We start from the raw sequence: 19,756 nt of genomic DNA on the forward strand, positions 1-19,756 counted from the left end.
TCCCACTTAACAGTTATCGGGATGTGGTAATCCAGCAGTCACCCATTCCCTTATGTACAGATCACATCACTTATCTAGGAGTGAAGATATCCTCCAGGCTGTCAGAGCTGAGCACTCTCAACTTTACACCATTACTGACAACAATAGAAGATGACTTACTCCGCTGGCATAACTTACCACTTACCATAATTGGCAGAATAGCAGTCGTAAAAATGAATATATTACCTAAATTAAACTATTTATTTTCAATGATTCCAATTCATCCCAAACCCACCTGGTTCAAAAAATTATTCAATCATTTCCCATTTCTATTGGAAAAACAAACTACCAAGAATAAAACTAACTACTCTGCAAAAAAAATACATTTCAGGGAGGTCTAGAAGCACCAAACTTTCAATTATACTCCCTGGCAAACCAGCTACAATACATATATAAATGGACACACCCTACCCAATCTGATATCATCTGGCTAGACTTGGAACAAACTCTGTGCAAAGACATAAACATATCAGACATTCCTTTTATTACAAAGTCCATTAAACACCATACATGTTTGCAACGCGGTCACAATAGCCTCCAACCTGACAGCCTGGTGGAAATTCCACCAAATCAGTAACTCCACTCTTGCCCCATCTAACTTCACTCCACTGTGGAATAACCCGGACTTTCTAAATAATAAAAAATCACTTAACTTTAACACGTGGGCTGAAAAGGGTATCACTCACATTAACCATATCTTCAATTCCAATGAACTTTTACAATTTCCACTCCTGATCCAGAGGTTTGGCGTCGGGAGCAATCAGTTCCTGAAATACCTGCAATTAAAATCAATTCTACAAACAAAAATACATTTCAGATCATCAAATCTACAACTATTACCTGTAATATCACAATTAATTAATCTATCTTCATCCAAAAAATTACTCTCCAAAATATACAAAATTATTTTAAAACCTCTTCAAGAAATATCTCTGCTGACATCCAAAATGACTTGTCAATTTCTCCCGATGCCAACTTTTGGAATCAAATCTGTAAAAATATTTATTTTATGACTAATAATGCAAATTTACAATTGATACAATACAAAACACTGCATAGAACACATTACACGGGGGAAAGGTTATCAAAAATGGGACTCACATCAGAAATTTGCATGCACTGCACAGAGAACTGCACAGACACATACATTCATGCGACATGGCACTGCACCCCCATCAGACACTTCTGGGAACAGGTTACACAGGCACTTTCATCCTTGCTGGACTGCCACATCCCATTATCTCCCGCTCTGCTTGCTAGGGGACACTTCATTAATTACCAAAAAAAACTATAGATTTCAAACTGGTTCTCATAGCTCTAACCATCGCCAAGAAAACTATCCACATGAACTGGAAAACACGAAACCGTATAAACATCAATTATTGGAGAAATCTTCTCCGATTTCATCACAATGCAATATCCTTCACCTCCCTACAATGACTCAACAGAATCCTAACCCTCCCACTCAACATTAACTGACCTGGTAAAGTCCCTTCGGCTGCTCCCTTGTTTGCACTTGGGGTCGCCACAGCAAATCCAAGGTGGATCTGCATGTTGATTTGGCACAAGTTTTACGCCGGATGCCCTTCCTGACACAACTCCACATTACATGGAGAAATGTGGCAGGGGTGGGATTTGAACCCAGAACCTTCCGAACTGAAACCAAGCGCATTAACCACTTGGCCACCACCCCTGCATTAACTGACCTGGTATTGTTTTAGTTTCCTTTCGGGGAGGAGGGAAGAAGAAAGAAAAGGAAGGAGGGAGAAGGAGAAAGGAATGAGAAAGGGAAGGAAATGAGAGGGGAAGGGAAAGGAAAAGAAAAAGGAAAAATAAGGGAGGGGAAGGAAGAGAGAGAGAGAGGAAAAAAAAAAATCAAAACCACGTCACTCTTGAGAGCACACTCGCCTCTACCCTCCTCACAGAGCCCACTGGCATCTGGTCAATATTAATAACTTTTCTCTCATAACCTCACACCAGTTGTATGTGTGTGTGTATATGTATCGGTGTATGTATATACATATGTATATTATTTTTTTTTTATTTTAGGCCATTTATATATTCATTATTGATAATAATATAATAATTATTGATAATAATATAATAATTATTGATATAATTATAATAATTATTTTTATATGATATATGTGTGTATGTGTATATGTATATATATAAAATTAAAAAAATTTTTAGGCTATTTATGTATTCATTATTGATGGTAATATAATAATTATTGATATTATAATTGTTTTCATATGATATATGACATGATATGTGTGTGTATGTGTATATGTATGTATGAGATTTTACGATTACTTATATGATTAACGGCTGCATGAAATACTAATAGTGACAACAACAGAAGGACAGGTTGAATTAATATATATATTTAATATATATACACATTAAAGATAATTAAAAATAAAACACTGCACATTCAAACCCTACATTTAAGTCTGTGTGTTTTTAATGCACTACATTTCACAATGTTTTAATGCACCATACAAGATGAGACCCACACACAGAAAAAAAAGAAAAAAAGAAAAAAGAATGGGTCAGATACAACGCAATAATCAATGTCACACTATGTTGAAAGGTTGTTTAATCATTGCTGTTGTTGCTGTGGTATGGATTGATGTTGTTATGATTATTGCTATTAATATACACAGATATGTGTTTTGTAGACGTGTGTGCATGTGGGTATGTATGTATGTGTATATGTATAAAAATAAAGATACTCACTCGACTGAAAAGCCACGAATGGTTTCCAACACAGAGGTGTTGTTTGTCCCGCGCCATGAGCTGCGTCGCGACACGCGAATCAGTCCGCACGTCTTTCATTACAAAATCTCCTTTAACAGTGGAATGTGCCGATAAAGTGCTGATCCCGACCTCTTCTGAAACTTCTCTGCTAGTCACACGACGTCCTGCATCAACAGAGCCTTAAATTTGGAAGTGATCTGCTCGTTACAGCCTGTCGATGGCCGCTCGGGGCGCGGTGCGCCCTCCGCCGTCGTGGGCCGTTTTTAATCCAGTTGTAATGGTCCTTAATCCGTGTGATACCGATAGAATCTTCACCGAAAGCCATCTGAATCTTCCAAATGGTTTCCATCTGGCTGTCTGGCAGAGTTTCTGAAAAAATTTTCATGGAACAAAGCGGCAGTCACTCCGCCATTCCTAAACAATAAAAATCTGACGAGGGGAGTGGACCAGTGCTCAGTCAAAGCCTGCCCACAGCGAATGACACAACCGACAGGTGTGAAAAAACTCACGCATGCGCACGAAGGTTCAAGCTTGTCTGATGCAAGCGCACATGATTCAAATCCATATAGTTTTTGAAAAAAAAAAATAAAAAGGTGAGATAGTTTTCTCACAGACCTCGTATATTTTCTCAAGGAAATTGCCGCTCATAAAAATATTCTTTTACACACACACACACACACACACACACACACACACACACACACACACACACACACACACACACACACACACACACACACACACACACACACACACACACACACACACACACTTTTAAGATGCAAATGTCTCCAATGGGCCCACCTCCTCCCCCAGCCTCGTTGTGATCTTCAGAAATACGCAAGCTCCTGTGTGCGTTTTCACTGACAGTTCTGCTCTTTTTCTGCTGATGCAGTAAAAGAGTCAACAACACAACATTACTTTACAAAGAAACTAAAGACCATTTCTTTAATTACTTCAAAAAAGACTTATTTTAAATAACAACAATTACAATTACTTCACAAATATTCATATTTAATTCTAAACCACTATTTCATTAACCGTTAGCGGGACACACTGTGTGCAGCTGAAGGGCGTCCTGTCTTGCAGGAAAAGAGGACATTTATGGTTTTATGACAACTTATGTCCTTGTTTTCTCTCTATCAACAATAGTGAGGCCAAATTTGGCACAGTGCAATCATTGTGATCAAGGTCACTGGGGTCAAAGGTCACAATTTATATTTTTCCACTTAGATTTATACCAGACTTGTCACATACAAAGATGGGCTCTGGAATTGCCCAGGTGGAGTTAATTTTGACAAAGGTCAGTCCTCCCAGGTCCTCTGAAATATTTGTACTCAAGTTAGTATCTGGATGAAGCTAAACATTAGAATTGGCCTTAAAGGATTCATTTTGGCAAAGGTCATTGGGCAAAGTTCAAGGAAACTAATTTACAATCCGATTTTGAGCAAATTTTCCAAGTTGGATCACCATCAGGTGAAGATCACTACCGTCAAGGTCACAGGGTCAAAGGTCAGATTTCCACCAGACAATGAATTGCAATGTTTACCTGGAAAATGTATCCAAAACATATGCTGACATACTTATTAATGCTGTATACGACCTAAGTGCAAAAGCCCTCATCTTCATGCTCACACATATACTGCTTTGAATATCAGTACAAAATGAAAGCTACTTCAAAATCAAATCAAATCAATTTTATTTATATAGCGCCAAATCACAACAAACAGTTGCCCCAAGGCGCTTTATATTGTAAGGCAAAGCCATACAATAATTACGGAAAAACCCCAACAGTCAAAACGACCCCCTGTGAGCAAGCACTTGGCGACAGTGGGAAGGAAAAAACTTCACAGCAAATACTAGTTTTTCAATTTAATTAAAATGAATGGAAATCTATTTGTTGTTCTGTTAATGTTGTACAAAGCTGCATGTTGAGGCAAAAGTATAAAGTTTAGGTTTAAGCAAAGTGGTGCCAAGTGTTTGGTACATCATCTTTTTATGCTGACAAATTTAATTTCAGAAAAAAGCAAAATAAACTTATTATGCTTTTTAACTGTAATATTACACTGAGTGACAAATGTGCAACAGCAAAATATGCGAAATATTTGAGAGTCAGTTACCTGTGCACGTCTGTAATACTGCTTGGTGATCGTCTGGTAGCGTTCCTGGCCTGCAGTGTCCCTGGAGGAAAAAAGCACAGGTACACACAAAGACATTTTACATTATTATATTGTTGATTTGGTGATTTGATGATTCACATTATTATTGTATTTTCTGTAGTGCAAGTCATGAGTTTGTTTTTTTAACTAGTTTGGGAGGCATTGTCATGTTTTGGCCCTGTCCTCATCTTTGCCACTTCTTTGATCCTCCGTTTTGATTTGCTATTTGTTACTTCGTAGTCTCTGGTTTTGTTTTCTGTTTATTATGCATGTTCAGTTTATCATACTTTTGTCTTTCTGTTTATATTACGTTTAGTAAGTGTTCTCTTTTGTGGTAGTTTCTCTTCAGACGTGATTTTCTTTTTTGTATCAGCAGTCTTATCCTCTATCACTACCGCCACACGTGAGTTCTGCTCTAGTTTAGTCTGTCTTCTCTTGTTATCACTTTAGTCACTGATCTGTTACACTTCAGCCACCTGTCGAGTTCTGTTCTAGTTCTGCATTAGCCTTTTATGTTTTTATTGCTTACATATGTGTCTGTTCCTTTAACGTTTGGATTTTCTGTATCTTTATTTCTTAGGAGTTTGAGATTTGTCTTCACTGTTGAGAATTACTGTCATGTTTCCGTTTCTGCAGCCTGCGTCAGCCACACCCACTTGTCACTCCACGCTTGTCTCCTGTCTCACCTTTGTCTCTTCCGGCCACACCTTCTTTTCTGCACCTGTTCCACATCATGTCCTGATTTCCCTCAGTATTTATACCCTGTGTTTTTCACTGTTCCTTGCTCGTTCTTTGTGCTCCATGCCTTGTGCTCTTGCCCTCGTTCTAAGCCTTCCTTGTCGTGTTTTTCTGTATTCGTCTCCCGCCTGTTTTTTGTCCACGTCTTAGCCTACGCCAGTGAACCTGCTTCTCCATGTCTGAGCTCCACTCGTTGTTTGACCACATCCCTGCCTCATGACCATCTGTACCTCCGCCTGTACTGACTGACACCCTGTGTATCGACCTGAGCCCGTTTTTGGATAAAGCCTTTTTCTTAACCTACATCTGAGTCATGCATTTGTGTCCATCCACCCGCCGTGCCTCGCCACCTCAGTTCCTGACAGGCACTGTGATTTATAATCAAATCCATTTTACACTCCGGAAGATACGGCACATAAAAGCCATGACCCCCCCCCATGACTCTTAACTGCAAAAAGCAGGTTCAGAAAACTGAGGGATGGACGGATGATCCAGATCCTGACTCATTAAGATCAGGGATTTTAAGAACCTGATTAAAAATTCTTTATCATGCTGCATAACAAACTAAATGAGTGATCCATAAAGAATACTGAGATCCCAAACAACAGTTAAATTTATTGATTTCTACTTTGAGACTAATCATCCCAAGTTTTGTGGAGAGTGGCTGAGTCATGACATCATATGCACCTCTGTTAAAGGGCAATATCACTTTCTTCTTTGGACTATCAGCGTCTGTTTGCTCAGTATGGAGTTAAATTTCTCATTAATGCTTGCAAATACACAGAGGGTGATTTACAAATATTCATTGATTTGTACATGTACACAAATTTGTAACGTGTGTGTGTTTTCACAAATAAAATGTATTTGTAAATATATTGGGGGTTTTTTCATTTGTTTAAAAAAATGCATTTGCAAAACTGAAAATTCTGTTTGCGAAGTGTGATTAAGCATTTGTGGATCACCGCATTCACCTATTTGTTCAGTTACGCAATATTGAGACATTCTCAGCGCAAAACTGCTCAGAGTTTCACAAATATGTACATCGCTATTCACACAGTCATCCAGTGCAGTACAAACTGCGCAAATCACCGGTTCAGAGGCTGTGGAAGAACATTTTACCTGTGAGTATGATTGAAATGGAAAGTAATGAACAATAATTTGAAGAGTTATATCCCTTATTCCAGCATATAGGCACATATAATAATAATAGGTGGCGTGGCTTGTGTGTAGCCACATGTTGAGTTTTGTGTTGGACAAACTATTTTAAGACATTTATTAGGTCTACTTGTGCATAGTTTTGGAGCTGCAGATGTTGTTGCTATGAGGTTTATTACTAATAATAGGCTGAAGCTCATCAATATTAACATTGCAAGGGAAAACCACCTCTCCTGTAGCCAGTTAAGTGGTATTTTATTCTTTCATTGCAGCTATTAAAAAAAAACCCACTATTGCTATATTATCCATCATGACTTTCATTATCCATCCACTTTTGTGCTTTTGTTCATGATGTGGTATACACACACACACACACACACACACACACAGGTGAAATACTTCTAATTTTGAACGACGCCATTTCCGTTCTAGACCTCTTGCTTTATGCTTGAGGTCACGCAGATAAGCACTGAACCAAGGTGACTGTGATTTGGGGGAGCGCGGTTTTAACACAGGTGGTGCAATCATGTCGAGTGTAGTTTTGAGCACTAAGTTTAAACTATCCACAGGCCTGTCTACTGACTGGGTATTTGTCAAATGTGAAGACATCAGGCGGTCTAGCTAATGATATATAAGGTTGTTGTTCCACTAAACATGGCAGCGAAACTGTAAACTTAAGTGAGTGATCAGACACCAATGATGTAAGAGACATGATGTCAATATTCGTGACAGCAATACCACATGCAAGAACCAGATCCAGGGTATTTCCACTAATGTGCGTCGAATCCCGAACGAGCCCTGAATGCATTGCTGAAATCCTAATGCATCCACAATTTCCATAAATGATTTGCAGAAGGTATCAGAAGGCTTATTTATATGAATGTTAAAGTCACCAATGATCAAAATGTTATCTACATTAGGTGACAAGTTAGAGATGAATGCACCAAATTCACCTAAGAATTCAGAATATGGGTCAGGAGGCCTATATACACAGTAATATGACTGATTTTCTTAAGGCTATGAAAATTGGGCTATCAGTTTAATGCCTCACAGATGTGAAGAAATCATGAAAAACTGTGGTTATACAATTAAATACTAGTTTAGTGATTCACAGGATTGCTAAAAAAAGTGGTTTGAACATAATAGTTTTGAGTTTGTAGCGTCAACAGCAGATGCTACTATTATTGTGAACACCCCCTTTTCTACTTTTTTTTTTTACTAATAACCAATTTCATAGCCTTAAGAGTGTGCATATCATGAATGCTTGGTCTTGTTGGATTTGTGAAAATCTACTGAATCTACTGGTACCTTGTTTCCCAAGTAACAATAAGAAATATACTCAAAACCTGGATTAATCTTTTTAGTCACATAGCACTGCTATTATTCTGAACACTACTGTATTTTCCTCACTGTAGCTGCCAGGTGCTCAGAAAATGGGCTTTAACAGCCTCGTCCTCACCACACATGCCTCTAACATCCTCGTTTGTTCTCGTCGTACCTCGTACCCAAACTGCCCCACGCTGTTGTTGCTAAATTTTGAACTTCCTGAAATTAGCATCACGCTCAGAGATGAGCCTTGCTAGCCGAATATTCTGCCTCTAAGAGCCTCTATCTCTCATGTTTGTTGAATAACTGGACTCGTACAAAAAAAATACTATGTTTTTGCCATAACTGAAGACGATGTAAACTTCCTCTCCATCTACATCATCTATTTTTTTTAATACGCTCATTTCCTTGTTGATTTTAGGCATTTTACACTCCTGTTACAAGACACTGATTGTAGCGCAGTCGTAAAGTTTTCATCTGTTAATCAGAGTTTTTGTTAATCGCAGGCTCGAATCAAATGATAGCCGTTCATTTTTTATTTAACGCGAGCTCTGTTCCACATGACGTGGTGTCCGTCCTGCAGTGCGCCACTCACAGGACATGCGTGTTGGGCCGGACATGCGCGTGAGGCTGGCTGGACACGCCGGGCCAGCAGATGTGGACATGATTGCTTCATTCATGTCATTTCATGACTGTACATTTGTGACCATGGGTCATCTACAGAGGAGCAGATGGTTCATACCTGTCTAGCCAATGCTAAAGGCTTGCCCATATTATACGCTTCAATATCTAGCCAGAGAGAGTCTGGGTCATTCCATATCCAGTCTACCAGATACCGCATTTGAGAAGCTAGCTGATAAAATTTAATATTAGGGACTGCCATTCCTCCCTGATGTGATGGTAATTGCAATTTTACAAATTTAAGTCATTGTCTCTTATGGTTCCAAATAAATGTTTGTAGCCAACTGTTTACTGTTTTAATTGTGTTATTATTTAATAGGATTGGAATCATTTGAAACTTGTAAAGTAATCTGGGCAAAATATTAATTTTAATCAGAGAGACTCTCCCCAGCATTGAGAGTGGTAGAGAGGTCCATCTCTCTAAGTCATCATGAATACGTTTAAGCAACGGTAGGAAATTGGTTTTATACATGTTTTGAAGCACAGGTGTAATATAAATACCCAAATAGATAAAACCTTGTGTAGCCCATCTGAACGGTGATAGCCCAGGGCCTCTGATTTATTAAAATTTATTTTATATCCGGAGAATTCACTAAATTGATTAATAACATTAAGGACTGAGACAAATATTTCTGGTTTAGTAATAAACAGTAAAACATCATCCGCATACAGGGAAATTCTGTGCTGTTTTTGATTAATTGATATTCCATATATATTAGGATGAATTCTAATGGCTTCTGATAGCGGCTCAATTGCAATCGCAAATAGCAGTGGTGACAGAGGACATCCTTGCCGGGTCCCTCTTCCCAGTGCAAAGTATGGGGAACATTTGCCATTTGTAATAATGGCCACCATCGGATTATGGTAGAGTAGTCTGACCCATTCAATAAAATTATCACCTAAATCAAATTGTTTAAGTGTGAAGAACAGAAAATCCCACTCTATGCGGTTGAATGCCTTTTCTGCATCCAGCGACACAATCAAGCCTTTAATATGCTTTTGTTGACACAGCTGAATGATATTAAGTAATCTTCTAACATTATTGCAAGAGTTCCTTCCAGTAATAAACCCTGTTTGGTCATTACTAATAATATGAGGAAGGATTTTTTTCCAGCCTTAAAGCCAAATAGTGTTCAATAAGCTAATAGGCCGGTAGGATGAACATTCATCCCCTGGTTTATCCTTCTTGAGAAACAGGCTAATGTTTGCTTCTGTAAGTGTTTTTGTTTCAAGAGAATGATTATAATAAAGGCTTCACCATTAGTGACCTAAATTGCTTGAAAAATTCAGAAGTAAAGCCATCGGGACCCGGGGCTTTACCTGATTGTAATGTACGAACAGCTTCATTTACTTCTTCTAATGTTATAGGTTTATTCAGGTCTGATTTTTGTTCGACACTAGGCTTAAGAAGGATTAATTTGGAAAAAAGTTCTCCATCAATCTTGGGGCCTCGCCTAGCTGTTCACTTGTGTACAGTTTTTGATAAAATTCTGTAAAAACCTTATTTATACCATTGCTATCCCTCTGCATGTGAGCCGACCAGTCCTTAACATTTTACCAAATGCGCCAAATACTTGCTGGGCTTATTGCCAAACTTGTATAATTTTTGTTTTGCAAATCTCATACTTTGTTCTGCCCTTTGAGTAAGCAATGAATTAAGTGTCGCCCTTGTAGTCAGAGTGATTTTTAAGTTGGCCTCAGTTGGGTTTTGGTTATATGCACGTTCACATTCAGATAGTTGTAATTCTAGCTTCCACTGTTCCTCTAGACACTTTCGTTTTTTGCTTTTTTCATAAGAGATCATTAAACCACGTGAGTATGCTTTACATGTCGCCCATAAAATATACTGGGATATTTCTGGTGTATTATTAATAGTATAAAATATCTGAAACTCCATTTGGAAATAAGAAATGAAATGTGGGTCATTTAACAGTTGTGTATTAAATCGCCATTTTTTCGAACGGTGTTGAGCCTCACCATGTGTAAATTTTAAATAAACTGGAGCATGGTCCGATATTGTAATACTCCCAATATCACAGGCCAGAACAGAGTACAACACTGCCTTTGGGGCAAACAGATAATCTATTCTGGAACTGGTCTTATGCACTGTTGAAAATAATTATTTATCATTAGGATTAAGTGTCACAGGTCCAAGTAACCCAAATCCTCACATGTATTAACTGTTGTCTGTGCTCGTTTAGAAGGATTAATATTTTCATCGGGTAATCTATCAATGCGAGGGTCTAGTATACAGTTGAGGTCCCCTCCAGCAACTGACTGAGCACAGTCCATCTCTGACAACTCTGAAAAAGCCTTTGTTATAACATCAGGAGGGTGACCTGGTGGGGCATACACATTTAAGATTGATATATTGTCACCAAAGGTATTAACATACCTTCCTGCTTTATCTTTGATACAAGACTCTAATGTAAATGGAAGCCATTTGTTGATAAGAATACAAACTCCGCTGCTATTGGATGTAAAAGTAGAAAAAAATACTTGTCCTACCCAATCACGTTTGAGCTTTTGATGTTCTGTGTCCCTCAGGTGCGTTTTTGAAGTAGTGCTATATCAGCCTCTTCTTTTTTAAGATATGTCAGTATTTTTTCCTTTTCGCTGGATGACGTATGCCCCCTAATATTCCATGTACACAGTTTAAGTGAAGAGTTATTCATGGTGGCAATTAAATATTGAATCTAGCTAGGAGCAGTTGTTGACTGCATGTATCCATTTTACTATCCATAATTTGGTTCTCTCCATATAACAAACCTAATTAGAAAATAAAAATGCTGTGCTGCTTCCTCTTTAACGCAATAACTATATACAAATGTTATTCCCCTATGAACAAACAAACATAGGTAATTCCAAATAACAAAAGGGGGGGTCAACCCCAACTTCAGAAGAGCCCTTTCCACTAGGGCCTCTTAACATTACTCTGGATGATGTTCTGAGCCCACATAATCAGATGCAATCAGTATTTAGTCAGCCCTACATAAATTATACCCCAGTGTCCCATAGTCAATTGCTGCACACCCAATCCTTGCTACTTGGAGTGCCCAAATGTCAAAAACAAGATAACTTGATATAAATTATTTCACTGTTGAAAAGTAAATAAAGTGACCCCCCCAAAAAAATACATCCATAAAGACCTGAGTAAAGCAGCATAGGAGGATACAAAGGGTACATTACATGGATAAAAAAAAAACTAAAAATTATATATACACACACACACACTGGATCTTTGCTGCTATCTAGCGGTATAACTTAATTGCAGCAATATGAGAGTCAGTCACTCACGCAAAAAAAAACAAAACATGGCAGCTATAATGATAATTGTAAAAGGACATCCAATCATTCGGCGCAAGAGATTTTTAACATTATGATGAACCAATATACTTCAACCGGCACTTCAAGCAGTTAGTGTCTTTATACGCGAATCCTGTAATTATAAGTCGTGGTGGCATAATGGGTTCGTGCGACCACTTACGCTGTACCGTCAGGTGTCATGTCTTCTCTTCTCAGTGTGTTTATGAATACCATCGCCTCTTCAGGCTTATCAAAAGATTTAGTGGTATTATTTACGGTGATTCTCAGAGTTGCAGGATAGTTCAAGCTTTTTTTCTGGCCTCATCAAAAGCCCGCCGTTTTCTCCGAGTGCCGCTGGAGAAATCCTGGAAGAAAAAAATCCTGTTGCCCTCATGATGAACCTTCTTCGCCCGTCTGGCTGCCTCCAGCACTCAAACCCGATCGCTGTAGAGGTGGAATCTCACAATCATTACACGGGGATAAGGCTTGCGAGGCGAAGCGCCGCTCCTTGAAAACCCCGACACCTGGTTCGCTCCAGTTTATCCAGTTTAATTTTCCCCGCTTTAGTAGTCAGTCCGAGAACCTGGGGGATCCATGACTCCATGTACTGTACGGCAGACGTGCCCTTTGAAGATTCTGGCAAGCCAATAATCCGGATATTTTCGCACCTACCTCGGTCTTCCTGGTCATCGAGACGCTCCTGCAGCGAGGCCACAGCTTTTTCCAGAAATAAGATGCGCTGCTCCGTCTCAACATTAGTGTCCTCCACCGCTGAGAAACGTTGTTCAGCTTCCTCCACAAGCTTGGTCGTGTCTTGCAGTTCCTTAGCAATATTTCCAATTTTATGTAGAAAGGGGTCAAACTTGGCTTCCATCATCTCAGAAATATTTAGTGATATTGCAGCCATGGCCTTGGACATCGCTGGGTCTAACTGATCAGTCTCCATAGTTTCGGTGTTGTCATCTTGTTCTGCTAGCAGTGCTAGCCAGCGTGTTCTTGTCTTGGAGCTTTCTAGAAGATTTAGAAGCCATTCTATCTGACGTTTTGTCCCCAAAATGTTCCAAGGACATTAACATAAACGTCCAACCGTTTTTGTAGCAAGTATGGGCTGTATCAATTATATTCGTCGGGATATTTTACAGTGAAAATGCGGGAGCTCACACCGAACGCTGCTTCTCGGTCCACATCACCGGAAGTCCCCCCGCATGCGCGAGTTTAGCAAAATACATCCTCAATATTTTCAGTGAAAGAGTCTTGGAAACATCTTGTTTGTACTCATTTCTGTGATGAAGCAAGCATTTTTTGATTCACCATAAAAGTTTGAAGATGCTGTATTATCTTTAAAACATGAGTAAAGTAAATCTCAAAATGAGTTTTCTCAGCTAATTTCAATGCTTTATTTCAAGAAATCTTGATTGAAATTTCACTTGTTCTATTGCTGATTTATTTATTTATTTATTAATTACTTGTTTTTGGGCAGGGGTGGTGGCCAAGTGATTAGTATGCTTGGTTTCAGTACGGAAGGTTCCCAGTTCAAACTCCACACCTGCCCATTTCTCCATGTAATATGCAGCTGTGTCAGAAAGGGGATCCGGTGTAAAATCTGTGCCAAATCAACATGCACATCCACCCTGGATCTGCTATGGTGAACCCGAGAGAAAACAAAGCCACTTCGAATAGGACTTTGTTCTTAAATTTTTTTTACCAGGATAAAAATTTGTGGAATTACAAACTAGTGTTGGCAGATGTTTGTGTTCAACAAGCTCAGTGCTCTAGTTACCCGATGGCCATCAAATATAGTCATCAGGTATTGCAAAGGCTTTGTGTCCATTGGTCTTTTCGTCTGTCCATCCGTCTGTCTGTGCTCAGCATAAGTCCAGTCCTATTACTGCCAAGGTCTTCAAATTTACAGGGAATATTTTTGGGACACAGACCATGAACAAGTTAACCTTGACCGATTTTAAGAGGTTAAAAAGTCACATTCTATTTTAATCTGTTCAGTTATGTTTTTGAGTGGCAGGGGTGAGAGCCAATCAGAGTAGAGCTGCACCGTGACGTCAGTGGCTGTTTTTTTTTTCTAGAGTGCCTTAATTGAAAGAGTGGTGTCATTTTTGTTCCAGCTGCGCTGAACTACTGAATGAACCTTTAACCACATACAGCAACACATCCAGGTACAGGTGCTATCAAAATCAATATAAAAAACAGTTAAGCTATCAAATTTACATGAATTTACAATTTATGATGATTTATTTAATTAATTTAAAGCATGATTTATTCTTCTGTAACTCCGTGTCATGCAGCGAGAGTTTTAAAGTTCTCTGTCACTGGACTATGCTTTATTCTGGACTAATTTGACCCTCAACAAGCTTTTCTTTCTACAATCGCCTCCTCTAATTCAAAGGTAAGCCGAAAATTTCCTCTTTTTCTGACTTTGTGTTATAAATGTGCAGACTTTATGATCAATTTTTAATCAGCGCACGCACTGAAATATGACGGCAGATGAAGTTGTGAAAGCAGAAAAGTGTCAAATAACAGCCTTTTGCTGTGTCTGATTTAACAGGTGCACATCAGGCTGCGAGTTCGAGTCTGAACACGGTGTGAAAAAAATAAACAGTCGGACTTTTAATTACAGAAATGACTCCGGTCCCACACATGAGGGGTTTTAAGGGAAATACATTGTGATCGGACGGGACATGTTGTCTGATGTGAGCGAAACATCCGTTGTACAAAATCCATTATCTACGGTGTAACAATACAAAAACTTTTTTGTCCGGTGACTGCAAATACCTAGTTTATACAATGACAGTTTAGGTGAGTTTTACTGTATGTGGCATTGAACAATAAATTTACCTCGCAAAGCTTTGACGATGAAGTCGGCTTCCATCCCACACAGCTGACTTTATTTTCCCAAATTTTTGTTCTGTTCGGATCTGAAGGGAATCTGTACATCTTGAAGCATTTTGAAGCCCTTGCTGTGTCTATTTGTGCATCCAAATACACAGCAACCTGTCATTTTCAGCTAATAAATAAAATAGCTGGATTTCCATGCAGACAGATTAACAGCATATGCTATCTGAACCCAAGATGGCACCATGAGTCATGTGACCTTTTTTTTTTTTTTGACTTGTCATGTCGCCACTTTCTCAATTAAGGCACTCTCGTCTTTCCAAAACTGTTTTGTTTTATGTGTTTATATACAGGTTTCTCACATATTATGTAAAAGCTAGCAACAATTAAGCACTTCTAAAACTGAAAATGCTGTTTTTGGAACCCAGTAACACCTCTGAACTTATTTACAAGACATTTCATGGACATTAGCATGGTGACATCACAAGCTGGTAGCTAGCTGCAAACTTCCTTTGTGTGTAAATATAACCTGTGTCATATATTATGTAAAAGCTAGCAAGAAATAAACACTTCTAAAACTGAAAAAGCTGTTTTTGGAATAGCAGCTGACTTAGAACTGGTGCGGACCAGGGGAATCCGACTGTTTAATTTAAAAAAAGCATGCAGATGCAGTGGTGGGCACATTTCTGATAATCCGATAACAGATATTCATCAAAGATAATGTTTTCTTTATCGGATTATCTTTTTAGATAACTTTAAAAACCATTATCGGACCAATTATCTTCCGATTAATCTTTGTCCGATAACTTTTAAACCGATAAACAAAATAAACAAAGCTGAACAGCGACAAGCATTTTTAAAATTAGTTTAACACTCACCTGTTAAAAGTTTTGTAACAGATGCACAGCTATAACCTTTGCAAACAGAAGAGAGCCACTTGTATAAAAAGCATCTCAATCCTCTGCAGACAAAGGAGAAACAGCCCCAAAAGAAAAAAAAAAACATTTCCTTTAACACCATACCAATAGGCTGGCAATAGCACCTAAGTCATCCAGAGGCATATATTTTTAACTTATGGTTCAAATTTTAACCAAACAAATTTTGGACAAGTTATTTAAAATTACTGTTATGTCTGAAGTTTTATTAAGTGAAAATATCAGATATATGTTTTAGTTTTAAAGTAATGTGCTAATTTTTAAGGTTTTGTGAGCACATCCTGTGACCCGCAATGCATTTTGGGTAGGATGATGTAATCTCAGTACATCACGACAGGACAAATGTATTTCAGACACTCTGTTCAGGCTCCACGGACAACAGCATTAAACTCTAGTGCCTAAAACTCTCTTGAATATATTCTCTGCGTTTATAGATGTTGGTTTTATTTGCGTTTGTTAAATTCCACGCAATTTAAATGTAGCAGACAGGGATTACTGTATCTGGAATTTTGTTTTCAAGGCCTCTACTGCCATCTACTGGTCAGTAGTGTTCACTAAGCGTGTGGGAACCAGTAGATAGCAGTGTTCTATTTATTTTGACCCCGGTTATGTCAGATGATTGTCAAATCAACTTTTTGGCTTTGCAAATGGCTTTTTTTGTGTGCAATGAATGTATACATTATACAAGTTTTTTAATGGAATTACAACCTTATTTCTTTTTCAAATTCTCCCATTTTTTTGCATTCAGCCTTATTTCCTTTAGAAAGTTCCTTGACAAATAATATCAGTCTATTAGGACGTCAGGTTATGTGTTACACATATACATGTGTGTGTATATATTTTCCAACTTATTCCCATTGATGAAACTTTTCATTTTCTGCCTGAAAGCTTATTAGATGAGTGTGTTCAGGGCTCTGTTTGTTTACAAAATGTACACACGTTACAGACCTTGAAATCCAACAGCAGGGATTGATATTATCCAAAGATTTATGAACATACAAATTAACGTGCTTACACTATCATGATTTTCTCCGTTGTGAGATGTAAAAGTGTCTTATCATAGCGTTCATGTGTATGTGCATTATAACGCAGCACACGAGCGATGTTATGATATTCTTCAGAACGACAACATACGCAACATGCATCCAGCAGCATACATGTTGCTGTCATAGACAACTGCCTGTAAAGTTTTTTGGCAAGTTATAACTTTCTAAACAGCGTAATTTGTAATGAAATCCGCTTCATTTGTGCGGCTCTTTCGGCACCATGTTTGTTTTTTCAGAGACAGCAGTAAGCTCCTCCTACCCCTCCAAACGGAGGGATTTGTAGCCCTTCGCCTTCCCCTCCGCCTCGCTCCAAAAAGAGACTCAGCCAGAGGCACTTTTACCAAGAATCCTTTGCGATCTGTCTGTTACAAAACCTCAGAATTAGTGCATTATTCAACATTAAAAGATATGTTATATTTTAACTTTGTACAAATGACATAATTGACATTAATGGAGTTATTCTATCGGTATTAATGTTATTTATAATCAAAACCATAAGTCAGCATGACTTTATTTTTCAAGACCTGCGCCTGACCGCAGTGTCGTAACTGATAGAGAGTTGGCTTTATGGCTGCTCTCGGTGTGCCTCTGTGCTGGGAGTGCTGTAGTAAACAAGAGCTTCCAGCAGGGGCAGAATGTTGAAATAAAAGTGTGGTCTCATTGTTGGGGTTTGTTGTTGTTTTTAATATTATTATAAGCTATTAAATTTGTTCTACTACTAGTTGTAGATGTGTCAGAGGTAATACTGGAATTTATCTGTTATCTGTAACTTCCGATACATTTTTGGGTGGTTTATTGTTTTATCTTTATCGAAGATAACTTTTCAGTTATCTGATTATCTGTTATCGAAGTTAATTTTTTGGTTATCTGTGCCCACCACTGTGCAGATGTCATGACTGACCCTCTGCAGTCATTTAAAAGACATTTTGCGGACATTAGTGTGCATGCTAACATCCGCTAACTCAAAGCTAACTTCCTATGGAGTTAAATTTGTCTCATTGAAAACTGCAAATGCACGTTCCAGCTGGTCTGCTCTGTGTAATCCTGATCCCAGAAGATAAGCAGTGCAGGATCTGGTTAGTACTTGGATGGAAGACCTCTTTGGAACACCAGTGGCTGTGTGTTTCTCCAGGTAAAACTGGAGTTTAGTCAGGAAGGGCATCCAGCACAAAACTTGTGCCAATTGCCAATGCGGACCTGGCTGTATCTGGTGACCCCAAACAAAATGGGAGCAGCCAAATGGACAACAAAAACTGCAAATGCACAGAGCGTGAACATGAACAAACGATGATTTGATTTCAACATGCACAAATTGTACGCAAGACAATAGGATCTTAATAATTAATTAAACAGAACACAATGCTCATACGGCCAAGGCTATTTTAGCACTGTGTTATAAATATATTTTTTAAATGTAATCAACTGTTTTTTGACCCAAGTACAACCTGTCCCCAAAACCTTGTTGAAATCTGTCAACAGATGCAAAGTACTGATGATGTAGTGATGTGATCATTGCCCTTTACTGATACAGACAATTACAACTGATTTTCCGCACATTATCCCATTACTATTCTGCTGCAAACAACTTTTCACCACCATGTGTATAATAAAAATGTTATTGTGCTGTTTTGCACCTGTCTTAAAGTAACCCTGAGAATGTACTTGTTATTCAACTTTGTTTTAGCATGCTGGGGTCAGTCTGAACTGGGAGTGAAGAGCTGGATGTACTTGTTATTATTACACAACTTTGTTTTTGTAGCCACTAACGACTGGGAGTGAAGAGATGTTTTTGCAAGAGGAAAGAACTTTCAGATGCCTGTTGATTAAAGGAATTATGTGCGCCAGGGAGGTTGAGTTGGCCACTCACCCTCCCTTCGCGGACACACTAGAAAAGAGGGAGCAGAACCATGCTTCAATAGAGTCTGCTGCGGGTTAACGTACGAACGCCCAGCCGGTTGACAGGCGCACTCTGCTGAAGGTGTTGGCTCTCCACCTTAAAGGCATCACGGTAAGAGAAAAATGCGCTGCAACCACTTGTGTTTGATGTAACTGCTTTTGTGGGGAATAAATATACGCCTTTTTATTCTAGCAAAATGCAGTCTGTGTGATCATTTCTGTGTGCCGATCTGACCAAACCTTGTGTTTCAAAACACCATGTCACATGAATTTGTCTTACCATATCTGAATTCGCACTTTGATACCATCTATTATTAGTGTCTTCATTTTGAAATCAACACCTGGAAGACAGAAAAGGCATGTTTCAGAAATACTGCATTTCATTCATGGAGATAGATGACTGTCGCTTGTAGCAACTGATAATGTAATAACTGCTAATAATGTTTTTTCATTCTTAGTACAATAAAATCCAATAAGAACTTGCAAATTCAATTGAATTTATTTATATAGAGTCAAATCCCAACATAATTCACCCCAAAGCACTTGACATGGGTAAACCTCACAAACAAGCACATACGAGGTCTATTAGAAAAGTATCCGACCTTATTATTTTTTTCAAAAACTATATGGATTTGAATCATGTGTGATTGCGTCAGACAAGCTTGAACCCTCGTGCACATGCGTGAGTTTTTTCACACCACAGCAAAACACCTCCGTTGGAAGTCTCACAGGACAAGTTTGAACATGCCCGTGTTGTGTGTGGGCCGCTGAAGAGGAGGTACTGCTGGCCCATCACCACCAGAGGGCGCCCTGCCTGGAGTGCGGGCTCCAGGCACCAGAGGGCGCCGCCGCCTGATGAGAGCAG

At 38.7% G+C, this 19,756-nt stretch overlaps 1 protein-coding gene across 1 annotated transcript in view; it reads right to left on the reverse strand.

Annotated features, from left to right (window-relative positions):
* rab15 (RAB15, member RAS oncogene family) overlaps positions 1 to 19,756 on the reverse strand; it is a 97,015-nt gene that overhangs the window by 25,001 nt on the left and 52,258 nt on the right. Inside the window, exons 2-3 of the mRNA XM_034162503.1 lie at positions 19,172 to 19,232; positions 4,923 to 4,983 (exon numbers count right to left, since the gene is read on the reverse strand). Coding sequence (XP_034018394.1) covers positions 4,923 to 4,983; positions 19,172 to 19,232 — 122 coding nt within the window. The remainder of the gene's footprint in view (positions 1 to 4,922; positions 4,984 to 19,171; positions 19,233 to 19,756) is intronic.

Source organism: Thalassophryne amazonica, chromosome 21 (assembly GCF_902500255.1).
Source record: "Thalassophryne amazonica chromosome 21, fThaAma1.1, whole genome shotgun sequence".
Classification (NCBI taxonomy): domain Eukaryota; kingdom Metazoa; phylum Chordata; class Actinopteri; order Batrachoidiformes; family Batrachoididae; genus Thalassophryne; species Thalassophryne amazonica.